The 20,685-nt window shown below is 32.3% G+C and overlaps 4 protein-coding genes across 6 annotated transcripts; all 4 read right to left on the bottom strand.

The window, feature by feature from the left end:
* Positions 1-1,238: 1,238 nt before the first annotated feature.
* Positions 1,239-3,571, bottom strand: LOC130948163 (uncharacterized). The gene is made up of 5 exons (XM_057876881.1): positions 3,229-3,571; positions 2,161-3,138; positions 1,866-2,070; positions 1,616-1,782; positions 1,239-1,522 (listed from the first exon to the last, which is right to left on the bottom strand). The coding sequence occupies exons 1-5, from the start codon at positions 3,569-3,571 to the stop codon at positions 1,371-1,373; spliced, it is 1,845 nt and encodes a 614-aa protein (XP_057732864.1). The 3' UTR covers positions 1,239-1,370.
* Positions 3,572-5,029: 1,458 nt separating this feature from the next.
* On the bottom strand, positions 5,030-6,774 carry LOC130950509 (F-box/kelch-repeat protein At3g23880-like). Of its 2 annotated transcripts, XM_057879031.1 has the most exons (3): positions 6,568-6,774; positions 5,697-6,435; positions 5,030-5,583 (listed from the first exon to the last, which is right to left on the bottom strand). In XM_057879031.1, the coding sequence occupies exons 2-3, from the start codon at positions 6,420-6,422 to the stop codon at positions 5,572-5,574; spliced, it is 738 nt and encodes a 245-aa protein (XP_057735014.1). In that variant the 5' UTR covers positions 6,423-6,435; positions 6,568-6,774; the 3' UTR covers positions 5,030-5,571. The 2 variants fall into 2 exon arrangements, with proteins under 2 accessions (XP_057735014.1, XP_057735013.1); XM_057879030.1 differs by having other exon boundaries at positions 5,030-6,435; positions 6,568-6,773.
* Positions 6,775-11,978: 5,204 nt separating this feature from the next.
* Positions 11,979-12,831, bottom strand: LOC130948168 (uncharacterized). The gene is made up of 3 exons (XM_057876886.1): positions 12,537-12,831; positions 12,241-12,391; positions 11,979-12,099 (listed from the first exon to the last, which is right to left on the bottom strand). The coding sequence occupies exons 1-3, from the start codon at positions 12,829-12,831 to the stop codon at positions 11,979-11,981; spliced, it is 567 nt and encodes a 188-aa protein (XP_057732869.1).
* Positions 12,832-13,781: 950 nt separating this feature from the next.
* LOC130948833 (F-box/kelch-repeat protein At3g23880-like) lies at positions 13,782-15,704 on the bottom strand. 2 transcript variants are annotated; one of them, XM_057877706.1, is made up of 2 exons: positions 15,530-15,704; positions 13,782-15,425 (listed from the first exon to the last, which is right to left on the bottom strand). In XM_057877706.1, exon 2 carries the CDS (start codon positions 15,410-15,412, stop codon positions 14,102-14,104), a length of 1,311 nt encoding a protein of 436 aa, XP_057733689.1. In that variant the 5' UTR covers positions 15,413-15,425; positions 15,530-15,704; the 3' UTR covers positions 13,782-14,101. The 2 variants fall into 2 exon arrangements, with proteins under 2 accessions (XP_057733689.1, XP_057733688.1); XM_057877705.1 differs by having other exon boundaries at positions 13,782-15,441.
* Between the last annotated feature and the right edge of the window lie 4,981 nt (positions 15,705-20,685).

Below are 20,685 nucleotides of genomic sequence, written 5' to 3' on the forward strand. Positions count from 1 at the left end.
ATTATTTTGTTAATTTTGTTTTCTGTAGAACAGAAAGGTAGAAAAAATAGAGAATGAAAGAAAAGAGAGAGAAAGATAAAGATGAAGAATGACAGTGATAGTTTGTTAGTTTTGGAAGAAATAATTTTATTTTAATTATAATAAAAAAATATCGGATTACATATTTTGATTTGTCAAAATTACTAATATAAAATATAAATTATATATAGAGTAAAAATGGTAGAGAAAAATAGAAAAATGGAGAGAGGTAGATAAGAGAATTTAGGAAGGGAGTTTATTGATTTTGGAAAAAAATATTTTCGCTCAATTTTAATAAGAGAGTGTCATGTGAGATATTTGATTATTAAATTAAATAGTAATATATGATACATAATATAGGTATATTTCAGTTTTAATATTTTAATTTAAATTTTAATATAATTAAAGAATGTCATGTTGCATATTTTGATTGTCAAATTAGTAATTAGTCATTGATATTAATAATGATATATAAAATAGATAGAGTGGTTGAAGGAATAAGAGATATAAAGAAAGGAAGAGGGAGGAGGGGAGAACTCTTTAATTTTGGAGGGAAAGATTTGATTTCAATTGCAATGAGAGAGTGACATGTGGCACATTTTGGTTGTAAAATTAGTATGAAAAAGGGGAGAACTCTTTAATTTTGAAAGGAAAGATTTAATTTCAACTGCAATAAGAGAGTGACATGTGGCACATTTTTGTTGTAAAATTAGTTTGGAGGAGGCAAGAATTTCTTAATTTTGAAAAAAAAGATTCAATTCTAATTACAATGAAAAAGTAACATGTGACACATTTTGTTTGTAAAATTAAAAATATATAATAGATCCATATCAGCATGCAATAAACAAAATTACTGTAGTTACAATTTATAAACCAGAGTCTGAATTACACACTTTTTCTTCACATGAAAAATAGTACAAAAATTTTTAACTGTGAAACATAAATTTCTTAACTTTAACATAAAAAATTTTCAAGGTTTTTGGACTTGATGTTACAGTTTTTTTAATGTTTTTTATTCTTTTTCAATCTTCTTCGTATATAATTTCTATGCATAGTTGTCAGAATCGAACCGGTGATCGAACCGGTCAGGCTACTGGGTCACTGGGTCACTGGTTCAACCGGTGGGTCACTGGTTGAACCGGTTAACCCGGTCCCACATAAATAAAATGTATAAAATAGCTAAAAACTTAAAAATTAAAAGTTAAAAAACATATCTCCAATAATATTTTAATAAACATTAAATCTCAAATCCTAAAAATAAGTAGTAATACGAGAATAAACATAAAATTTAGTACTATTAGTCTATTACATGAACAACTCAATTTAACATAATGAAAACAACAATTCATGGATTATATCCAAGGAGTAACTTCAAAGTCTGGAAATCTTTCTTCATCTAACAAATCTGGAGCTACATCCTTATTGGTTTCATTCTGATTTGCATTTTCCACAGAAGTATTATTAGCTTCACCATCATCTCGATCATCTTCCAGATTCAATTCATCTAGCATTTCAATAATGTTTCACAAATCATAATCAATAATACGGCAAAACATTTGGTTAAAGCATTACAAAATCATCCCTAACAACAACATACCCAAATCATCTAAAGCTGATTGAAGAGACATATTTGCAAGATCATTCCGTAAAGCATCAACTTCTTCAGGAGTTAAAAATGGTGGTGAATCTTCCATTATCCATTCCGAATGATCCTCAAATGCATCAAGACAAATTGGATCATAACTTTGCTTTCTCATTCGGTTCCTATATTATCAATTAACTTGATTATTCTTATTATGACTAAAAATTTTAAATAATGCCTTCAAGAAAGAATAATAAAAAAGTACCTTTGTTGTAGCCTTAAGTTGTAATGAACATAAACAAGATCATTAAGCTTTTGATGCTCTAACCGATTCCTTTTCTTTGAGTGAATGTGTTCGAAAATGCTCCAGTTACGCTCACAACCTGAAGAACTGCAAGTTTGACTCAAAACACGAATTGCTAACTTTTGCAGGTTTGGTGCTCCACATCCATAAGATTCCCACCATTGATCTTAACATAAAAAGAAAACAATCACAATCATAAAAATCAAATCTTAAACATATCACAATCATAAAAAACTAATTTTAATACAAAATTTACCAGGCATCACAGTGCTTCGCTCACGTATTGCAGACTGTCTCCCAAAGTCTCCTTCAGCATTCTTAAATATTCTCTTCTCATTTGTCAATTTAGTAATCAAATCAGCATCACCGTAAGCATACCTCTCAATCACATCTAGTAGGCCAAAAATTGTGTCTTTGTGCTTGTCAAATTCTGCAGAATTAAATCGAAAAGCTGGATTTAACCAATAACCAGCAGCATGAAGGTTTCTTTTAAGTTGTAAATCCCAACGTGAATCTAAAATCTTCAAATAAGATTCAACAACCCTCTTTCTTTTTTGAAACCTCTTCACCATGTCTTCCCTAGCCTTATACATAGCTTGATAAAGGAAACCCATTGCAGCTCTATCTTCACTATCCACAATACGCAATACATGAACAAGTGGCTCCGTAAGCTTAACAATATCAGTGCATTGATTCCAAAATTTAGAATCTAAGACTTGATCCACAAACTTTTTTGCTTTGGCTTCTTTAGAGTAAGCTGAACTTGTCCATTCTCTAGATGTCACCATAGCTCTCAATGCATCCTTTTGAGCCAAAATACTTTGCAAAGCAATGAAATTAGTGGCGAATCGAGTTGGAGCTGGACGAAGTATTTCTCGGCCGCCTGTGAACTGCCTCATCAAGTACAAAGGATGGCAGTGATTATAGATATATTTCGTAATCATTGAAGCTTGTGACACAGTTTCAGTCACTTCCACAAACTTCCCAATATCCTGCAACATCAGATTAATACAATGTGCCGCACAAGGAGACCAATACAATCTAGGAAACTCCGATTCCAACAACCTTCCAGCAGCAACGTAATTTGCAGCATTATCCGTCACTACATGTACAACATTCTCAGGACCAACAAATAACACAACATCCCTAAGCAACTTAAACAAAGCCTCAGCAGTTTTCGAGATATGAGAAGCATCAACTGACTTTAGGAAAACAGTTCCTTTAGGGCAATAAACTAAGAAATTAATTAAAGTACGTCTACAACGATCAGTTCATCCATCAGCCATGATAGTACATCCAGTTTGTTTCCAAATCACACAATAACCTTCAATCATCTTCTTTACATCTTCAACCAATTTACTCAACAAATATCCACGAACTCTTTGGTAATTTGGCCCTTTATACCCTGCACCCATGTTTGCAATAGCATCAATCATCGGCTGATAATAAGCTGAATTAACCGCATTGAATGGCACAGAGGCATCCATCATCCATCTTGCAATAGCAATATCACACTTCTCCACAATTTCTTTGCTTTGGAGAACACTTTTAATACTTGGTTGAGCTCCAGGTGTTGCTGCCGGTGGAAAAAAGGATTGTAATCCCTTGACTTGTTTTCCAACTCCCTTTCTAGAGCTAGGTGCTGGAATTCTTGATGCTTGTGCCATTTGCTGTATTTCACAACAACCCAGGTGGATCAATTTTGGCCCCATTTGCTGACTCTTTCGCTCCTTTGTATTTTGCAGTGAGAGACATTAAGCAAGTTATGTCAACTGAGCAGCCTTGTGATTTAGCATATGAATTTGGGGATGGACTTTTTTATGTGAAAGGATTCCCACAAGGCTTTCCAAAACCTGGTAAGCACCATTTGTTTCTTTCATACAATGTGTTTATGACTGTAAGTTCATATTGCATCTTCATACCATTAACTGAATTCTAAACTTGCCATATTTTTACTCTAAACATCTCTATGATAGATTTCAGCATGGTCTACTACTGTATTATTGTTTTCTTCTTGACCCTTTTACCACTTCATAGGTTTCTTATTCTGTTATGTGATTATACAACATATAACAAACAGGGTGGCTATGCATCGCTTAAGGTGCTGGCACGTGCCGAATTTATTTAATTTCGGTTTTCTCTGGTATTTTCAGTTAAACATCCTTACCCTTTCAACGATCAACTTGTTATATATATATCCGTCATATAGGTCCATGGGGTTTGTATCGGTCAAGCATGGCAAGAGGGAACAAAGATAGAGCAAGTGCCACGAAAATTATGGAGCGAAATTTTAATGGTGAAGGATTATAGATCATTGTGAGATCATTGAATGAATTATTTGTTATACAGCTTGCATCCAATGTTTGCTGTTTTAGTTAGAGATGGAACAGAGTGTATAGCTTGTTAAGAGAATTGCATGCTGTTAGAGGTTACTTTATTGAGAAGTGACTGCCACAGTGTATTTATATCCTTATTCAGACTCAAGGTAGTTTGTACTTTATAGACATTGATTATTCTGGTTGAAAAATGAATACAAGTAGTTACATTAGTTGTTTATTTGAAATTCAAAATGTAATGATTTTGTTAGGAGTGTACTTACATATTCACCTTTATTCACATCAGCATGCAATAAACAGAAAGTATTTACAATCTCTTCTAGGATTTAAACCTGTTTTCATTCTAAATGTCTCTCAAAACACTTCAGAGCACAGCATACACACGAACTAAAACGCTTAATAAAAAAAGGTCATATGAATAGGGTTTTGTTTTCACCAGCTTAGGAAGGCCAAGATTGGCATACAAGATTATTATTGATTGAATCGTTCTTATATTCTAATTAATGATAACGAAAAGGTTTATTTGATAAACTAATCTCTATGGTTGACATATTTCCATGTTAAATATGGTGTTACGTAGCAGTTGCACGTTGCACCTAAACCTTTGCAGCTGTTGCACTCGCAATTTTGTCAAATCGAACCGATACAAAACATAAATTATATAGCATTTCATGATAAATACATATTCTAACTAAACCAAACGAATATCGATATTCATAAGGAACCTAATTAAAAAACATTAAACATGAAGACAGTTAGACAGAGCCTATAAAAATAAAACACAAAAAAAAAAAAAAACAAGGCACTACATTAATGATAATAAAGTTATGGATTCAAGAGATAGTGTAGGAAATCCTTCTCCAAAAAAGTACCCAAAATACAAACCATCTTTAAGTGATTATAGGCTTGGCTTAATTAACCGCATTTCAGATGAGCAACTTGGAAGACCAAAGTGGAACGGTGAAACTAAGCTTTCATGATAGAGTTGAAACATCCTTCCAGATGAGTTCCGAGTTAAAGGACAAAGTTTGGGCATGCCATCAGTGGAGCTGTCAATATTAGGAATATCTATGCTGCCATCATTTAAATTACATAAAACAAACTTGCCACTCGGAGCAATAGCAAGAACATCTTTCAACATGTATATAGGCTGTAGGCTTAAAGGACGACGACCGAGTAGCGGGTGGTGGGGGATTATGGCCAATTTAGTCCAAGACTGAGGAACTCCATACTCCTTCATCAACCAGACAGTCCAATGAGTTTTCTTAGTCTCATAACAAACAGCAAGACAATCCCTCAAGATACCCAATTGGGGAGTCACCCTGTGATCATCATCTGAATCCCTGTTGGGAAGGGAAAACTGATTAAAAGTCTCTTTGACCAAGTCAAGGGAAAGAACCCACACAAAACTAAGATAGCGGTGAAAAAGCCAATTAAGAGTGCCAGTGCCACTTACAAAAAGCCCTACACGATCCACCAGATAACCCCTGTAATTGCAACGGGGGAAATCCTGGATTGTTCTCCAGGTAGATTTTGGGCCGAATGTAAACATGCGTGATTTGTTATCCAGAATCGCGAAAAGCTTATACTTGTCATTCACATGATCATAACCGAATCCGCAAGTGGAGAGGAGACCTCCAATTTCAAGCGGCTGAGAGGTGAATCCAGTGCAGGGGTTCCACAGCATGGCACGATGGCTTATTATGAATCCATCCTGGCGCTCTTCATCGTGCAAGCACAGCAATCCATTGCAAGAGCCAATGATGAGGCGGAAGCGTCGTCCCTCATAGGGAACTACTTTGGTGGGTTCATGTGGAGGGTTCTCCATCACAGATCGTACGGAGAACACTCCGATTATGGGGTATGAGTAGGTTTGGCTATAATAGGCCATGAGTGGGTGGGTCAAGCCTGGATCCACCTCCATTGAACGCCGAAGGTGGTCCTTGGCAAATTGGGAACTGGAAATTAGGGTTCTCCATGAACTGCAGACGCTGTTCCTTAATGGAACGAGAGACCTCGCCGGTATCCTCAGCAGGATTTCCGCTATGAGCTCGTCCAGAAGGATAGGGTGTGGTTTTGTCGTCGTACAGCGGAGCAGTTCCGGCCATCCCCCGGTGGTTGTGACAACCTTCCCCTTCGTCGGAACAGCATCATCATCATCAGGAATGGGACCCCTCCTCATACGTACGAGGAAACTCCACAATATAGGAGGAATAAGAAATCAAAAACAATATAATTACTAAAATTCAAATCTCAGCGGTATTGCCATTTAATTTACAAAAGAAAACATACATGGAGATTCTATAAGAAGTAAAACAGAGGTTTACCTAAAGGAAGACGGCGCCGGCGATGGTGAGAGGAAGTGAATGATCTGCGCTTGAGTTGGAGCTCCAGATCTATCCAATGTTCCACAAGAGGGTTTCGAATCCTCCGCATCAGGAATTAGATTCTTAATCTAATCTGTCTGGCCCCACATCTAATTCAAATCTCAGCAGTTAACTAGTTTATCTTGCGTTTGTTTCTGGAACAACATAAAACAAGATAAGATACCAATAACAAGAGTTGGACATAAAAAATAGAGATATAATATTTTATTTAATAATAAATTAAAATAAATTATAAAAATTTAATTTATTTTTATTTTTAAATTTAAAAAATTTGAAACGAAAATATAATAATAAAAAATATAATTATAAAAAATTAATAAATTATATTTTTTGTTAATATTTTTTTATTTTTTCTATCAGAATAAATATAAAATATATTAATTTAGTGTTTTTGGATATAATTTGTCTCTATATATTTGTCTCAATATTTTGTATCTATAAATAAATGCGTCTTTATTTACTTATTTTAAATATAATATATTCAAATTCGATTTAGTTTAAAATTACTAATCTCGTTATATATTTAAATATTTTTATCAATTAAATCTAATTAAATTGATTTAAATTTAATAAAAATTACTCAAATATATGTATGTCAATCACTTTTTTTATAAAAAAATAATATTAAAATTTTTTTACAATAACATAAAAAATATTTTTTTTAACACCAAAATACTTAATTTTTTATATTAATTTTTTTTCATACATAATTTGTGTGTCTTAATTCAAACACAATCATTACTAAATATCTAAGCACTTTCCAGAACGATTATTTGAGAATAAAAAATTCTACCTGGCATAATTGTGAGTAAACAATTAATTTATTCTGACTTGAGCGTCGGAGTGTCTTTGCAGGTACCTCCCCCCATTGCCTCAGTCAAGTGATCCGGCATCAGCCTCAACCCACAAGTTCTCGATCCATCTCTCAACTCATACCAAAGACATCCTGTATAAGTTCTAGTTTTAAAAAAAATCCTTTGAATTCATGTTTTTCAAAATATTTGGATAAGAAAAATGAACCAATTCATGAAACGTCTAGTTCAAAAAAGGAATAACAATATCTTCTGAAAGACATATCCCATGTAACTTGGCCTGAGAGTTGTGGTTGAGGTGCATTAAAAGACGGCAAATTGCGTAGTCATGGCCAGGAGATGTCAGATTCTGTTTCAACTCATGACTGGAGGCTCCTAGTGTTAGAAGAGAAAAGAAGGTTAAGGTTATGACGATCTTAACAACTATCTAGTATATTTAGGGTGTGTTTGGCAAACTCGTTTGAGAAGAAAAAGTACGTTTAAGCTCCTTGAAAGCTTCACATTTTTGTTTGGCTAATTTTTAGTTTGGCAAACGCAGAAGTGATTTTGTATTTAAAACCACGTTTACCAGAAGCAACAATTTCTAGCTTCTGCGTTTTGCCAACGGGCTTTTAGCCATTTACCCTCAACATCTATTTTTTCTTTACCAATTTTATCCTATAGACATGTTATTGTATTATTTATGAAATTCTTATTTGGTGAATTGGCCTTCTTTTCTTATTATTTCTCTTTATATGAGCTCTTTTTTCTATTATTTATTATTTTTATTTTTTGTTAAATTTTTATTTGACATTATACATTTTTTATAATTATAATTTTTGTATATTATATTATTATTATCTTTTTATAATATGATTTATTGATTCCATTAGGTAAAGTAAATTAAACAAAAAATTAACCATAAATAATAATAATAATAATAATAATAATAATAATAATAGTAAAAAATTATAAGGTACTAAAAAAGAGTACTAAGAGAACTAAAAATATACTATATAAAATACATTATCAAAAACTTTTCGATTTGTTTCCATCACTGTCAAGATAAATATTTAATTTTATTATTTTTAATATTCTTTTTTATAATTATAATTCTGGTATATATAATTTTTTATTGTAATTTTTTTATAATATAGATTATGATCCTATTAAAAAAGACAATTAAATAAAAAATTAATCATAGATATTAATAAAATCATACACGTTAGATTCTAAAATAATATTAAGAATAAAATTATTAAGAGTATTAAACCAAAAATACGATATAAAAAAATACTAAATTAACATTTTTACGTTAATACTTAAAATTTTTAAAAAATATAACAGATTAAATACTCTTATATATATAGTCACAAAAAAAACTCTTATATATATAATTTTATTTTGCTAATTTTTAATTTTTTATATGTTATTTTTATTTAAAATAATATATATTAATTTTATTATAAAATTAATTAATAAGATTATTCAAATATCTAAATTAAAATGATAGGATAATATAAAAAATTATTTAAGTTGATGTCTATTTTAGTAATTTTTCATCTAAAAGTGATTTTGAGTAGTGTATTCCAAACCATATTTATTTTACTATAATCCATTTTGATATAAAGATGCCAAACATAAATCACTTCAATACAAACTTACTTTTCATCAAAATCAAGTTTGCAAAATCAATTCTATTCAAACTCCCGTTTGCAAACTGAAATCCAAACACACACTTAGAAGGTGAGAAATGAAAAAGTCTTCAATGGAAAGAATTTGAATCTAAATGCAATAGAATGAGAGATAGAGCGTTAGTGTAGAACATGGATGAAGGGTCAAGTCATGTGTGCAACAGAATGAGATACGGATAATATATGAGAAACCTGAACTAAGAGTCTTACATATCGATTCGGACTCATATTGATGCTTGATTGAGTATTGATTAATTATGTTATTTGGTCATTTTGTGGGTTGTTGTTTTTCTTTGCTTGTCTTGTATGCTCTTATATATGTTGGTTCGAACTTTATCCCATTGTGGGATCTTACTGGAACTATTAAAAAATGAAAATCTCAGATTCACCATCTATATTGTCACCTATTATATCATTACCAATTTTCAATAACCACCCATCAAATTGCTTTGCCTCATCTTAATCTAAAGTAGTTGTCCCTATAGAGAGTTTATGCTTTTTGTTAGTTTGAGCACCAGACAAAACTTTCAAAAGTAAGACGAATTTACAGTTGAATGAATAGTATCTTGTCTCAACCCTTATGGAATGACAGGAAGAATTTGTCTAAAGACTCCACCTAGTACAACCATTTTTTTTCAAAGGACAAATTTTTATTATATGTTAGAGAAAATCTCATAATATCACTCAAGCATTTATCAAGTACTTCGTAGCAATACCTACTAACCATTGGAGTCTCATCCCAAATTATAAGTTTAGTTTTTAGCAACAACATTGTTTGAGAGAAATCAGGTTTAATGTTGCATGTAGAATCCTCAGTTATATTCAGTGGTATTTTAAATTTTTAGTACAAACTCATTGAATACAATTATTAATTTATTGATATGTGCAAACATCCCCAAGTTGCAATTTGTAGGTTGCAATAAAATCCGAGTAAACACCCAATCCGGTTTTCGTCCATTTTCACAAAGAACAAAGCGATCTCTGTCCCAAAAAAAGGAACACTTCGACCCTCAACCTTTTTATTATGGGACAATACGGTCCCTCTGTTAAAAAATTTATTAAATAATAATAAAAATTAATTTTGTCGAGGGTTTTATTTGTATTTTGTGGGGGTTTTAAACCTTCACAAACTATTAATAACTTTGTTTTTAAAAAATTCCTTCATCAATGATGGTTAAGTGAAGAAAAACCATTGATAGAAAAGATGCCACAAAATAAAAGTAATTATAGTATAATACCTTTTAAAGGAAAAAAAATAACATGGAATAAGAAATGAAAGAAGAGAACTTTAATGTTGATAATATTAGTATTGGTGATGATGACGGTAGAGGAGATAATGATGATGATAAAATATGGTTACACAATAAAAATAATAGAAGTAAGAATGATAATAATGAGGATGAAAAAGATAATGGTAGTAGTGGTAGTAATTAGTTATATTGTTGAAAAGATTTTTGTGGGGGTTTTAAAACCCCCACAAAATACAAATAAAACTCCCCACAAAATTAATTTTTATTATTATTTAATGAATTTTTTAACAGAGGGACCGTATTGTCCCAAAATAAAAAGGTTGAGGGTCGAAATGTCCCTTTTTTTTTAACAGAGATCGCTTTGTTCTTCGTAAAAATGGACAAGGACCGAATTGGGTCTTTACTCATAAAATCCCTCCATCTAAAACAAACTTAAACTTAGTTTGCCTACCAAAACTATTGAAATACTTAAAGTAAAATCTTCTATCAGTAGAAGAGTTGAGACCAATTATAATACAAAAATGCTAAATATAAACATACATGTTATATGATTACATAACCCCTACTTAATTGAATGACTTAATATGAACAATTTCGTATATTTAATTAGGCCACAATTATAAAAACCACAAAAAAACTATCACAAAATAGATCTAATAAAATGTGTGAGATTTGGATAAATTAAATTAATTTATTGATATATTTATTTTATTTGTAATTGATTTGATTTAATGAGTTAAAGTAAATATATCAGAAAACACTTTTAGAAGCATGTCACGTTAGCTCCATTATTAAGTGAAAAAATTCGATTTTTATATAATAGAATAGATTATGAAAACGTGTACTAATATATGCCAACAAAGTATTATCCAGATCACCTTGTAATTTTGAAATGATATTTTTTCTCCTGTTTAATTCAAAGGTGTTAGGCGTATTTTTCTATTGTATAAGTAGTAAAAATAATTTAAGAATAATTCATGATATAACATGTTTTGTTTGCGTTAGTGACCAACAACTTAATTTAACCAATTTGATTTAGTCTAGTGGTTAGTTTATTATGTTGAAAATTTTTTAACCCTTTAATTCTAAGATCATCTATATTAAATTATTAAAAAAGAGAGTTAAAAATATAAAAGCATATCTAAATTCGTGATTACCATCTTAATTTATTGTTTGTGATTCTAATGTGTGATTCTTTGATATTTTTCAACCAAAATCTATCAAATTTTTATTTTAGGCTGAATAGTAATTTTTTTTATAAAGTTCATAATCCTAATGTACGCTTCTTTAATCTTCTTCAACCAAACTCTATTAAATCCTTATTTTAGACTGAATATTATTTTTTTGATAAGACAAGAATTGCATAGTAATTTTGGTGTATTGAAAAACTAAAACCCTAGAGTTTTTTTTTTTTGATAGTTTTCATGCTAACACAACCTTTAGAAAAAAAAAAGCTACGCACAAATAAATAAAAACCAAGTCTAACCAAGGCTAGTCAACCCTCCCTAAACTAGGAAAGACAAAACTCAAACCAGACATTACACAAGAAAATAAGGAATAAACTCTAGCCACACATGCAGCAAGAGAAACAAGACACCAATAAGTTGTTAGATATCTCAATTCTTAGCACCTGTTCTTCGAAACCTTCTGTCTCTTGCCCAAGCTAGCACCAAACACGATACATCTTGTTCCAATAGAGAGATATTCACCTTTTCCTTCTTGAAGACAACATCATTTCTATGTTTTCACAGAGACCAAATTACAGCAAAAAAGGTTGTCATCCAATCCTCTTTTTCACTCTTCCTATTTGCTCCATATATCCACGACTCAAAACATTGTCTAGGATCTCCTGCCCAAACCCAAAGTATATTCCAAAACCTAAGAGCCGAATCCCACAGCTTCCATGCATATTCGCATGTGAAAAACAGATGATGAACAGATTCTGGTGCCTTGCCACAAATAACACAGATAATTTCTGATGTTGGTAAGATTCTACACCTAACTAATCTGTCTTTGGTGTTCACTCTTTCTAAGATTACAAACCAAACAAAAATCTCCACACGGGGGAGCCAAACTCCTCCACAAATTGTTATAAAAATTGAACATATTCGGCTCTTGTCCTAGATTTTTATTCTTATATACCACATTCAAAAAAGATTTTACAGAGAAAGTACCTTCCTTGTCATGTTTCCATATCAGCTTATCCACTTCGCTTTGTCGAATCCCCACCTTCGCTAGGCCTGTTTGTAGCTCACTCAGCTCTTGCTCTTCCCACGACCACAAAGCTCTCCTCCATTGCAACCCCACTCCATACATACCCATCCCAAAAGCCACAATCACTGATGGTGCACGCGCCTTATCAACAGCTACCCTGTAGAGATTTGAAAATCTGTCTCTAAGCCTCCCGTCTTTCATCCAAACATCGTCCCAAAATAGCGTTCTAGTTCCATCTCCCAATTGTCGCTGCATACCTTCATAGTAAATGTTAAAAAGCTCAGCTTCACTAGATCTCAAGTTTCCAATAGTATTCCAAAGACTCCCTGTATTTTTTATTTGTTGTTTTTCCAGCCCATTTTAAGAATCTAATTTATTACATGAACACACCACTCTCTTTCAAAGTGGGCACTCCTCTTTGTCAAAATGCCACCACCACTTGAATAAGAGTGCTGCATTCTTTAATACTAGATCTCCCACACCCAGCCCTCCTTGGCTCTTTGGCTTTTGAATTAGGCTCCAGTTCACTGTTGCCATCCCCTTCTTTCCATTATTTTTTTCCCAGAAAAAACTTGACTGAAGAGACGTTATCTTTGCCGCCATTGCTTTAGGCATCTTAAACAAGTTCAAATAATACATAGGCAGATTATTCAAGACTGCCTTAATTAGAACCAATTTTCCGGCTTTAGACAAGTGCCTACTTTTCCATCCCTTAAGCCTATCTTCCACCTTTCTAATCACTGGCTTCCATGTTTCTATTCTTCTTGGATTGGCGCCTAACGGAATGCCCAAGTAATTCATAGGTAACGAACCTTTTCTACAATCCAACGTCTTGCAAGCTAGCTCCACCTCCTCATTGTTACAATTTACTCCGATCAAGACAGATTTGTTGTAGTTTATCTTTAATCCCGTTATTAGCTCGAACCCTCCTAACAGTCTTTTATAGCTCATTAGGGGCTTGTGATCACACGGGCAAAACAGGATAGTATCATCTGCAAACTGAAGATGCGTAATACTAACCCTATTATGACCAATGTCAAGAGATCTAATCCGACCCTTCTCACATAATCTTCCCAACATACTATTTAGGAAGGCCATGATTGGCATATAAGATTATTATTGATTGAATCGATCTTATATTCTAATTAATGATAACGAAAAGGTTTATTTGATAAACTAATCTCTATAGTTGACATATTCTCATGTTAAATATGGTGTTACGTAGCACTTGCACGCTGCACCTGAACCTTTGCAGATGTTGCACTCGCAATTTTGTCAAATCGAACCGATACAAAACATAAATTATACAGCATTTCATGATAAACACATATCTAACTAAAGCAAACGAATACATTCATAAGGAACCTAATTAAAAAACATTTAAACATAAAGACAGTTAGACAGAGTCTATAAAACACAAAAAAACAAGGCACTACATTAATGATAATAAAGTTATGGATTCAAGAGATAGTGTAGGAAATCCTTCTCCAAAAAAGTACCCAAAATGCAAACCGTCTTTAAGTGATTATAGGCTTGGCTTAATTAACCGCATTTCAGATGAGCAACTTGGAAGACCAAAGTGGAACGGTGAAACTAAGCTTTCATGATAGAGTTGAAACTTCCTTGCAGATACGTTCCGAGTTAAAGGACAAAGTTTGGGCATGCCATCAGTGGAGCTGTCAATATTAGGAATATCTATGCTGCCATCATTTAAATTACATAAAACAAACTTGCCACTCGGAGCAATAGCAAGAAGAACATCTTTCAACATGTATATAGGCCGTAGGCTTAAAGGACGACGACCGAGTAGCGGGTGGTGGGGGATTATGGCCAATTTAGTCCAAGACTGAGGAACTCCATACTCCTTCATCAACCAGACAGTCCAATGAGTTTTCTTAGTCTCATAACAAACAGCAAGACAATCCCTCAAGATACCCAATTGGGGAGTCACCCTGTGATCATCATCTGAATCCCTGTTGGGAAGGGAAAACTGATTAAAAGTCTCTTTGACCAAGTCAAGGGAAAGAACCCACACAAAACTAAGATAGCGGTGAAAAAGCCAATTCAGAGTGCCAGTGCCACTTACAAAAAGCCCTACATGATTCACCAGACAACCCCTGTAATTGCCGTCACGAAAATTACGGGAGAAATCCTGGATTGTTCTCCAGGTAGATTTTGGGCCGAATGTAAACATGCGTGATTTGTTATCCAGAATCGCGAAAAGCTTATACTTGTCATTCACATGATCATAACCGAATCCGCAAATGCAGAGGAGACCTTCAATTTCAAGCGGCTGGGAGGTGAATCCAGTGCAGGGGTTCCACAGCATGGCACGATGGCTTATTATGAATCCATCCTGGCGCTCTTCATCGTGCAAGCACAGCAATCCATTGCAAGAGCCAATGATGAGGCGGAAGCGTCGTCCCTCATAGGGAACTACTTTAGTGGGTTCATGGGGAGCGTTCTCCATCACAGATCGTACGGAGAACACTCCGATTATGGGGTATCTGTAGGTTTGGCTATAATAGGCCATGAGTGGGTGGCTCAAGCCTGGATCCACCGCCATTGAACGCCGAAGGTGGTCCTTGGCAAATTGGGAACTGGAAATTAGGGTTCTCCATGAACTGCAGACGCTGTTCCTTAATGGAATGAGAGACCTCGCCGGTATCCTCAGCAGGATTTCCGCTATGAGCTCGTCCAGAAGGATAGGCGGTGGTTTTGTCGTGGTACAGCGGAGCAGTTCCGGCCACCCCCCGGTGGTTGTGACAACCTTCCCCTTCCTCGGAACACCATCATCATCAACATCAACATCATCAGGAATGGGACCCCTCCTCATACGTACGAGGAAACTCCACAATATAATTACTAAAATTCAAATCTCAGCGGTATTGCCATTTAATTTACAAAAGAAAACATACATGGAGATTCTATAAGAAGTAAAACAGAGGTTTACCTAAAGGAAGACGGCGCCGTCGATGGTGAGAGGAAGTGAATGATCTGCGCTTGAGTTGGAGCTCCAGATCTATCCAATGTTCCACAAGAGGGTTTCGAATCCTCCGCATCAGAATTAGATTCTTAATCTAATCTGTCTGGGCCCACATCCAATTCAAATCTCAGCAGTTAACTAGTTTATCTTGCGTTTGTTTCCGGAACAACATAAAACAAGATAAGATACATAAAAAATAGAGCCATAATATTTTATGTATTTATATTTTATTTAATAATAAATTAAAATAAATTATAAAAATTTAATTTATTTTTTTATTTAAAAAATTTGAGATAAAAAATATAATAATAAAAAATATAATTATAAAAAATTAATAAGTTATATTTTTTATTAGTATTTCTATGTCTTTTCTGTCGGAATGAATATTAAATTTACTAATTCAGTATTTTGGGATACAATATCGTTCTATATCTTCTGTATCAAACACGATATTGTGTCTGTATATCCTTGTTTTAATATCCTGTCTCTCTAAACAAATGCATCCTTATATACTCATTTTAAATATAGTATATTCAAATTCGATTTAGTTTAAAATTACCAATCTTGTTATATATTTAAATATTTTTATCAACTAATTTTAATTAAATTAATTTAAATTTAATAAAAATTACTCACACATACATGTATGTTAATTAATTTTTTTTATAAAAAAATAATATTATAATTTTTTTACAATAACTTAATTTTTTATATTAATTTTTTTGTTTTTTTAGGTCTTTTTCATACATAATTTGTGTGTCTTAATTCAAACACAATCATTACTAAATATCTAACCATTTTCTAGAACAACGATTATTTTAGAATAAAAAATTTTATCTGGCATAATTATGAATAAATAATTAATCGTTAATTAGTCATTAAAAAATAATTATTAATTAGATATTTTTTTAATATTTAACTCCTTTTTTTATATTAATTAGTGTGTGTATCTATGCACAAAAAAATTCATAAAAGTACAAAAAATATTTATATGCGAGATAGGTAAACCTTATTTTCCAGAAATATGCGAGATCTCAGGTGCGAGGGATTCGATAGTGTCATTGGTAAGTAGAGATCGAGCGACTGAGTTGGTGATAGCAGTGCTAAGAAAGGAAGATGGTGGAAAGGATAATTTAGTAATTACAAAAAATATATTGAATGAATGGAGTAATGATAAATCAGTTCAAACTCAAATCCCAATGAAAACGGAAGGCATTAATGCAGTAGGAATCGCTAAACTGAAGGGATGTTGTGATCTGGTCAACGATATAGAATCAGAAAGAGCGGTCAATTGGGGGTACGGTGATGGGCTGAACAAAGGATGCTGTTATAGAAAAAAATATGTCCAAAAACAGTTTAATGGTTGGACCAAAAATAAGGAGAGATACACCTGTGTGGAAGGAAAGAATATGGGCTGTTCATTTGTCAACGAAGGTCCAGTCCAGGCTGAGCAAAAATAAAGGAGGGATACACCTGTGTGGTTGTGATTAGGGGTGGAAATAGGCCAGACGGCCTATCAGGGGTCTGCAGGCTGACCTGTGTTTGGTCTGACCTAGTAAAATAGGTCCAGGCTCAAGCTATTAAAAAAGTCTATATTCTTTAAAAGGCCAAGCCTAGACTTTTGAAATAGTCTGTTGGGCCTGTCAGGCCGGTCTGAACCTGCAAATATATATAGAGAGTTTTATTATACTAGTAAAAATGCTATTAGAATGATTTAAATTTGAGTCTTCTATCTTATAATAATACCTTTATCCACTTAGCCATTTGTCTTTTTAATTATATATGTATATTTTGTATCAATATTATTCATAAATTTATTATTTTATATTTTATAATTTTAAAAATTAAATTATATCTTAAATTTAATTATTATTAAAAAAATAGACCTTTTGACAGAACTTTAGGCCAGGTCAAATTTAACAACAGGTCAAACTCAATACTTATTAAAAAGCCTATACTAAATTACATGTCAAATTAAGCTTGTTAAGAGTAAAACCTGGTCTGACTTAGCCTATTTCCACCCCTAGTTGTGACAACCTTCCCCTTCCTCGGAACAGCATCATCATTATCCCTCCTCATATCCTTCTCTACAACAAAGCAGGAATAAGAAATAAAAAATAATTTAATTACTCTCAGCGGTATTGCCATTTTAATTACGAAATAAAACATACATTGAGAGGCTCAACTACAGGAAGACGGCGCCGCCGAATGATCTGTGCTGGCGTTGGAGCTCCAGACCTATCCAAGTTTTTCGATGGTCACTAGGACACAACTGGCATAAACAAGTGTGTATGTTGTGGATGAGAAGGCAGGGAATGTTAATATTTATCAACAAATATTATACTCTACTATTACTATATCAATTCATCACATAATCTTATTACTAAAATGTGATGTCACTTGGATATGTTCCTAGCTAAATTATTTAGTTAGATCATTTCTGCGCAGAATTAAGTAAGCACAATAATTTTATTCAGAAAAATATTAAATGGTTAATAGTTTTGTGACATGACATAATATAGTTTCCGAGATAAATTTGAATTCTTTCAGCCATGAGGGGACCAAATAATTAAGTAAGTCATGATGATTGAACCACGTGACGAAGCTAAGAGTTAGTATACTACGGTTTTACTTGAAAAGAAATACATGCCTGATTTCACTAAATTTGTTTAATTTGGTAATATTGCTTATAATAAATTACATCAATTATAACATTATATTTAAATTTTGGGTATGTCTACCAAAATTTAAGTTATAATTTTAATTATAGTGCTCGCTTCTTCACTTGTTTTTTTTTTTTTTGAATAAATATCAATCATTTAAGGATAACAGATAAATTTTTACTCTCTCTCTATATATATTTTTATTAAAAGTCTAATATGCTAATATGCTATACGTTCTTAAAAAACAACAATATAGTTAGGAAAAGAGATAGACTTTTAATTAAGATATGAGATGATATAAATCCTTTTCTATTATTAATATTCAAACTCAGAATGAATATTTTTTTTGGGTGTCTAACCTCCGAATGTATGTTTGGTTTATATTCTTATTTTGAGTTTTTTTTTTTTAAGATTGAGTACAGTAAAAAATGACAATAAGATAGAGGTAAATATAAAAAACTAGAATTTTATTATTTCACGGTTTTTTTTCCAAAAAAAAAAATAAAAGCAAAAATACTAAACATATAATAAAGAAAAACTGAAAATACAAACTAAATTAAAAATGGAAAATTGTAATTAGTTTATGGGAATATGATGAAAGGGAAGAAGTACTAGAGAAATTTCCTTTTCCAATCTGCATCTCCATCATATATAATCATAACTCATCTTCTGAGCAAGGCGGGTGAATCAAAAGGAGAAGTAAACCAAAAACTTAATTATATATGGTTTTAATTTGTGAATCCAAATGATCTGCCTCTAAATATGAGGCCACATATATTATAATTAGTAGCATATCGCATTATAGAATTTAATTGTCCCCACCTATGACTACTGTTATGTTGCACTTCACCCCCAAGGTCCAAGGTCCACCTCAAAAATCATTCACTCGTTCATACATTTTTATATAATAGAGTAAACTATTATTTCTATCCACAAATATTTTAAACGTTGATAAATTTATTTACAAAAAAAAAATAAAATTATAATTATATCTATGAAAGATAGATTTCATAACAAAAAATTATTCAAATGTTAAAAAATCATTTTAAAACTTTAAATTATTCTTTTTCTAACTCTAATTTCAATCATCTTTTTCTAAATCCCATCCCTTCTTTTATTTTTTTTAGAAATTTCACCACCTCCTTCACCAATACTACCACCATCTCCATCGTCATCAACCGTCAGCCTCACCATTCTCTTTTTCCACAATCATAAACAACAACGACAATGATGATTTTTTGTTAATTTCTTGCAATTTTTGCTTCCTGCAACTGCTCCTCTGCTCTACGCCTTGTGTTCTTTTCCTTTATTAGCTCCGATGTGAGACGACACACCTCTTTGCAACTTATTTCAATCTTCAATTCCTTGAAATCAGCTTCTGTCCCAATTCGAAAGGCGTTAACCTTCACAAACTGGGCAATGGAGGAGTTGCCGGCGCACGAAGCTGGTTCTGGTCACTGTAAAAGAGTAAGTGTTGCCGCAGATCGATCATCCCACAGTGAAGTAACTGTTTTTCTATCTTAAAAACTCTCTTTTATTCTCCTCCTAGGTCCAAATAGTGCTCCCTTCTTTAGTTTCATCTTTTCAAAAGAAGATACCTGGTCTTTTTCTTCTTCCTCTGAATAGTGCTCTCTTCTTCTTCCTCCTCCTCGTCCTCCACATCTGCAAATCTAATATGCGGAATCAGAACCAAAAAGAATAAGGACAGTGTGGACAGCAGTGGCGCAACTTAGTTGGATTAGAGTTTCTCTCGCAATGGTTCTCTTCGCTTCCATAACTCTTCTTTTTTTAAAAAAAAAAGAAAGAAAATCTGAATATTTTTGTAGTTTAATTATTTGTAGTTGTTGTTGTTTATGGTTGTGACAATAAAAAAGGAAGAAGACGAGGCTGACGGTGATAGAGATAATGGTGTTGGTGAAAAATGTGGTAAAATTGATAAAAAGAATAAAGAGAGAATTAAAATTTTAAAAAAGGGTATTGGGATTAGAGTTAAGAAAAGAGTAATTTGAGATTTTTAGGTTATTTTTTAACGTTTGGATAATTTTATCATATAAAATCCATCTTTTATGAATACAATTATAATTTTTTTTTTTTGGATAAATTTATCAACATATAAAACTTTTGTGTGTAAAAACAGTAATTTACTCTTATATAATATATGGTTGTATTGGATAAGAGTATGATAATATATATTTTTAATGTCATGACCTCAAATTCAAATTTTAGATATAATTTTTTAGTAATTTAATTAACTTGTGCCATAAAAACACATATGTTAAAATTATTATTAGTAAAAATTTAAAATTTATTCTTTTAATAAATATAAAATAAATGAATTAAAAAGTTAAATTTTTGTATTTTCAATAACAAAAAGGTTATATTACGTGTACATTAAAATTAGCCATAAAAGTCAATTATCACTAGTATAAAATATATGCTAGAATATAAATACACATTGAA

This window comes from Arachis stenosperma, chromosome 9, assembly GCF_014773155.1.
Source record: "Arachis stenosperma cultivar V10309 chromosome 9, arast.V10309.gnm1.PFL2, whole genome shotgun sequence".
Lineage (NCBI taxonomy): Eukaryota > Viridiplantae > Streptophyta > Magnoliopsida > Fabales > Fabaceae > Arachis > Arachis stenosperma.

Coding starts and splice junctions, on each gene's coding strand:
- LOC130948833 (XM_057877705.1), bottom strand. CDS start 15,638: ATGCGGAGGATTCGAAACCCTCTTGTGGAACATTGGATAGATCTGGAG. Junction 15,442..15,529: donor ACGGCGCCGTCTTCCTTTAG/GTAAACCTCTGT, acceptor TTTGAATTTTAG/TAATTATATTGTGGAGTTTC.
- LOC130948168 (XM_057876886.1), bottom strand. CDS start 12,831: ATGCAGCGACAATTGGGAGATGGAACTAGAACGCTATTTTGGGACGAT. Junction 12,392..12,536: donor ATGGAAACATGACAAGGAAG/GTACTTTCTCTG, acceptor TTGTAATCTTAG/AAAGAGTGAACACCAAAGAC. Junction 12,100..12,240: donor CTGTGGGATTCGGCTCTTAG/GTTTTGGAATAT, acceptor GTGAAAACATAG/AAATGATGTTGTCTTCAAGA.
- LOC130950509 (XM_057879030.1), bottom strand. CDS start 6,422: ATGAGGAGGGGTCCCATTCCTGATGATGATGATGCTGTTCCGACGAAG.
- LOC130948163 (XM_057876881.1), bottom strand. CDS start 3,571: ATGGCACAAGCATCAAGAATTCCAGCACCTAGCTCTAGAAAGGGAGTT. Junction 2,071..2,160: donor GCGAAGCACTGTGATGCCTG/GTAAATTTTGTA, acceptor TTTTATGTTAAG/ATCAATGGTGGGAATCTTAT. Junction 1,523..1,615: donor ATCAGCTTTAGATGATTTGG/GTATGTTGTTGT, acceptor TTGAAATGCTAG/ATGAATTGAATCTGGAAGAT.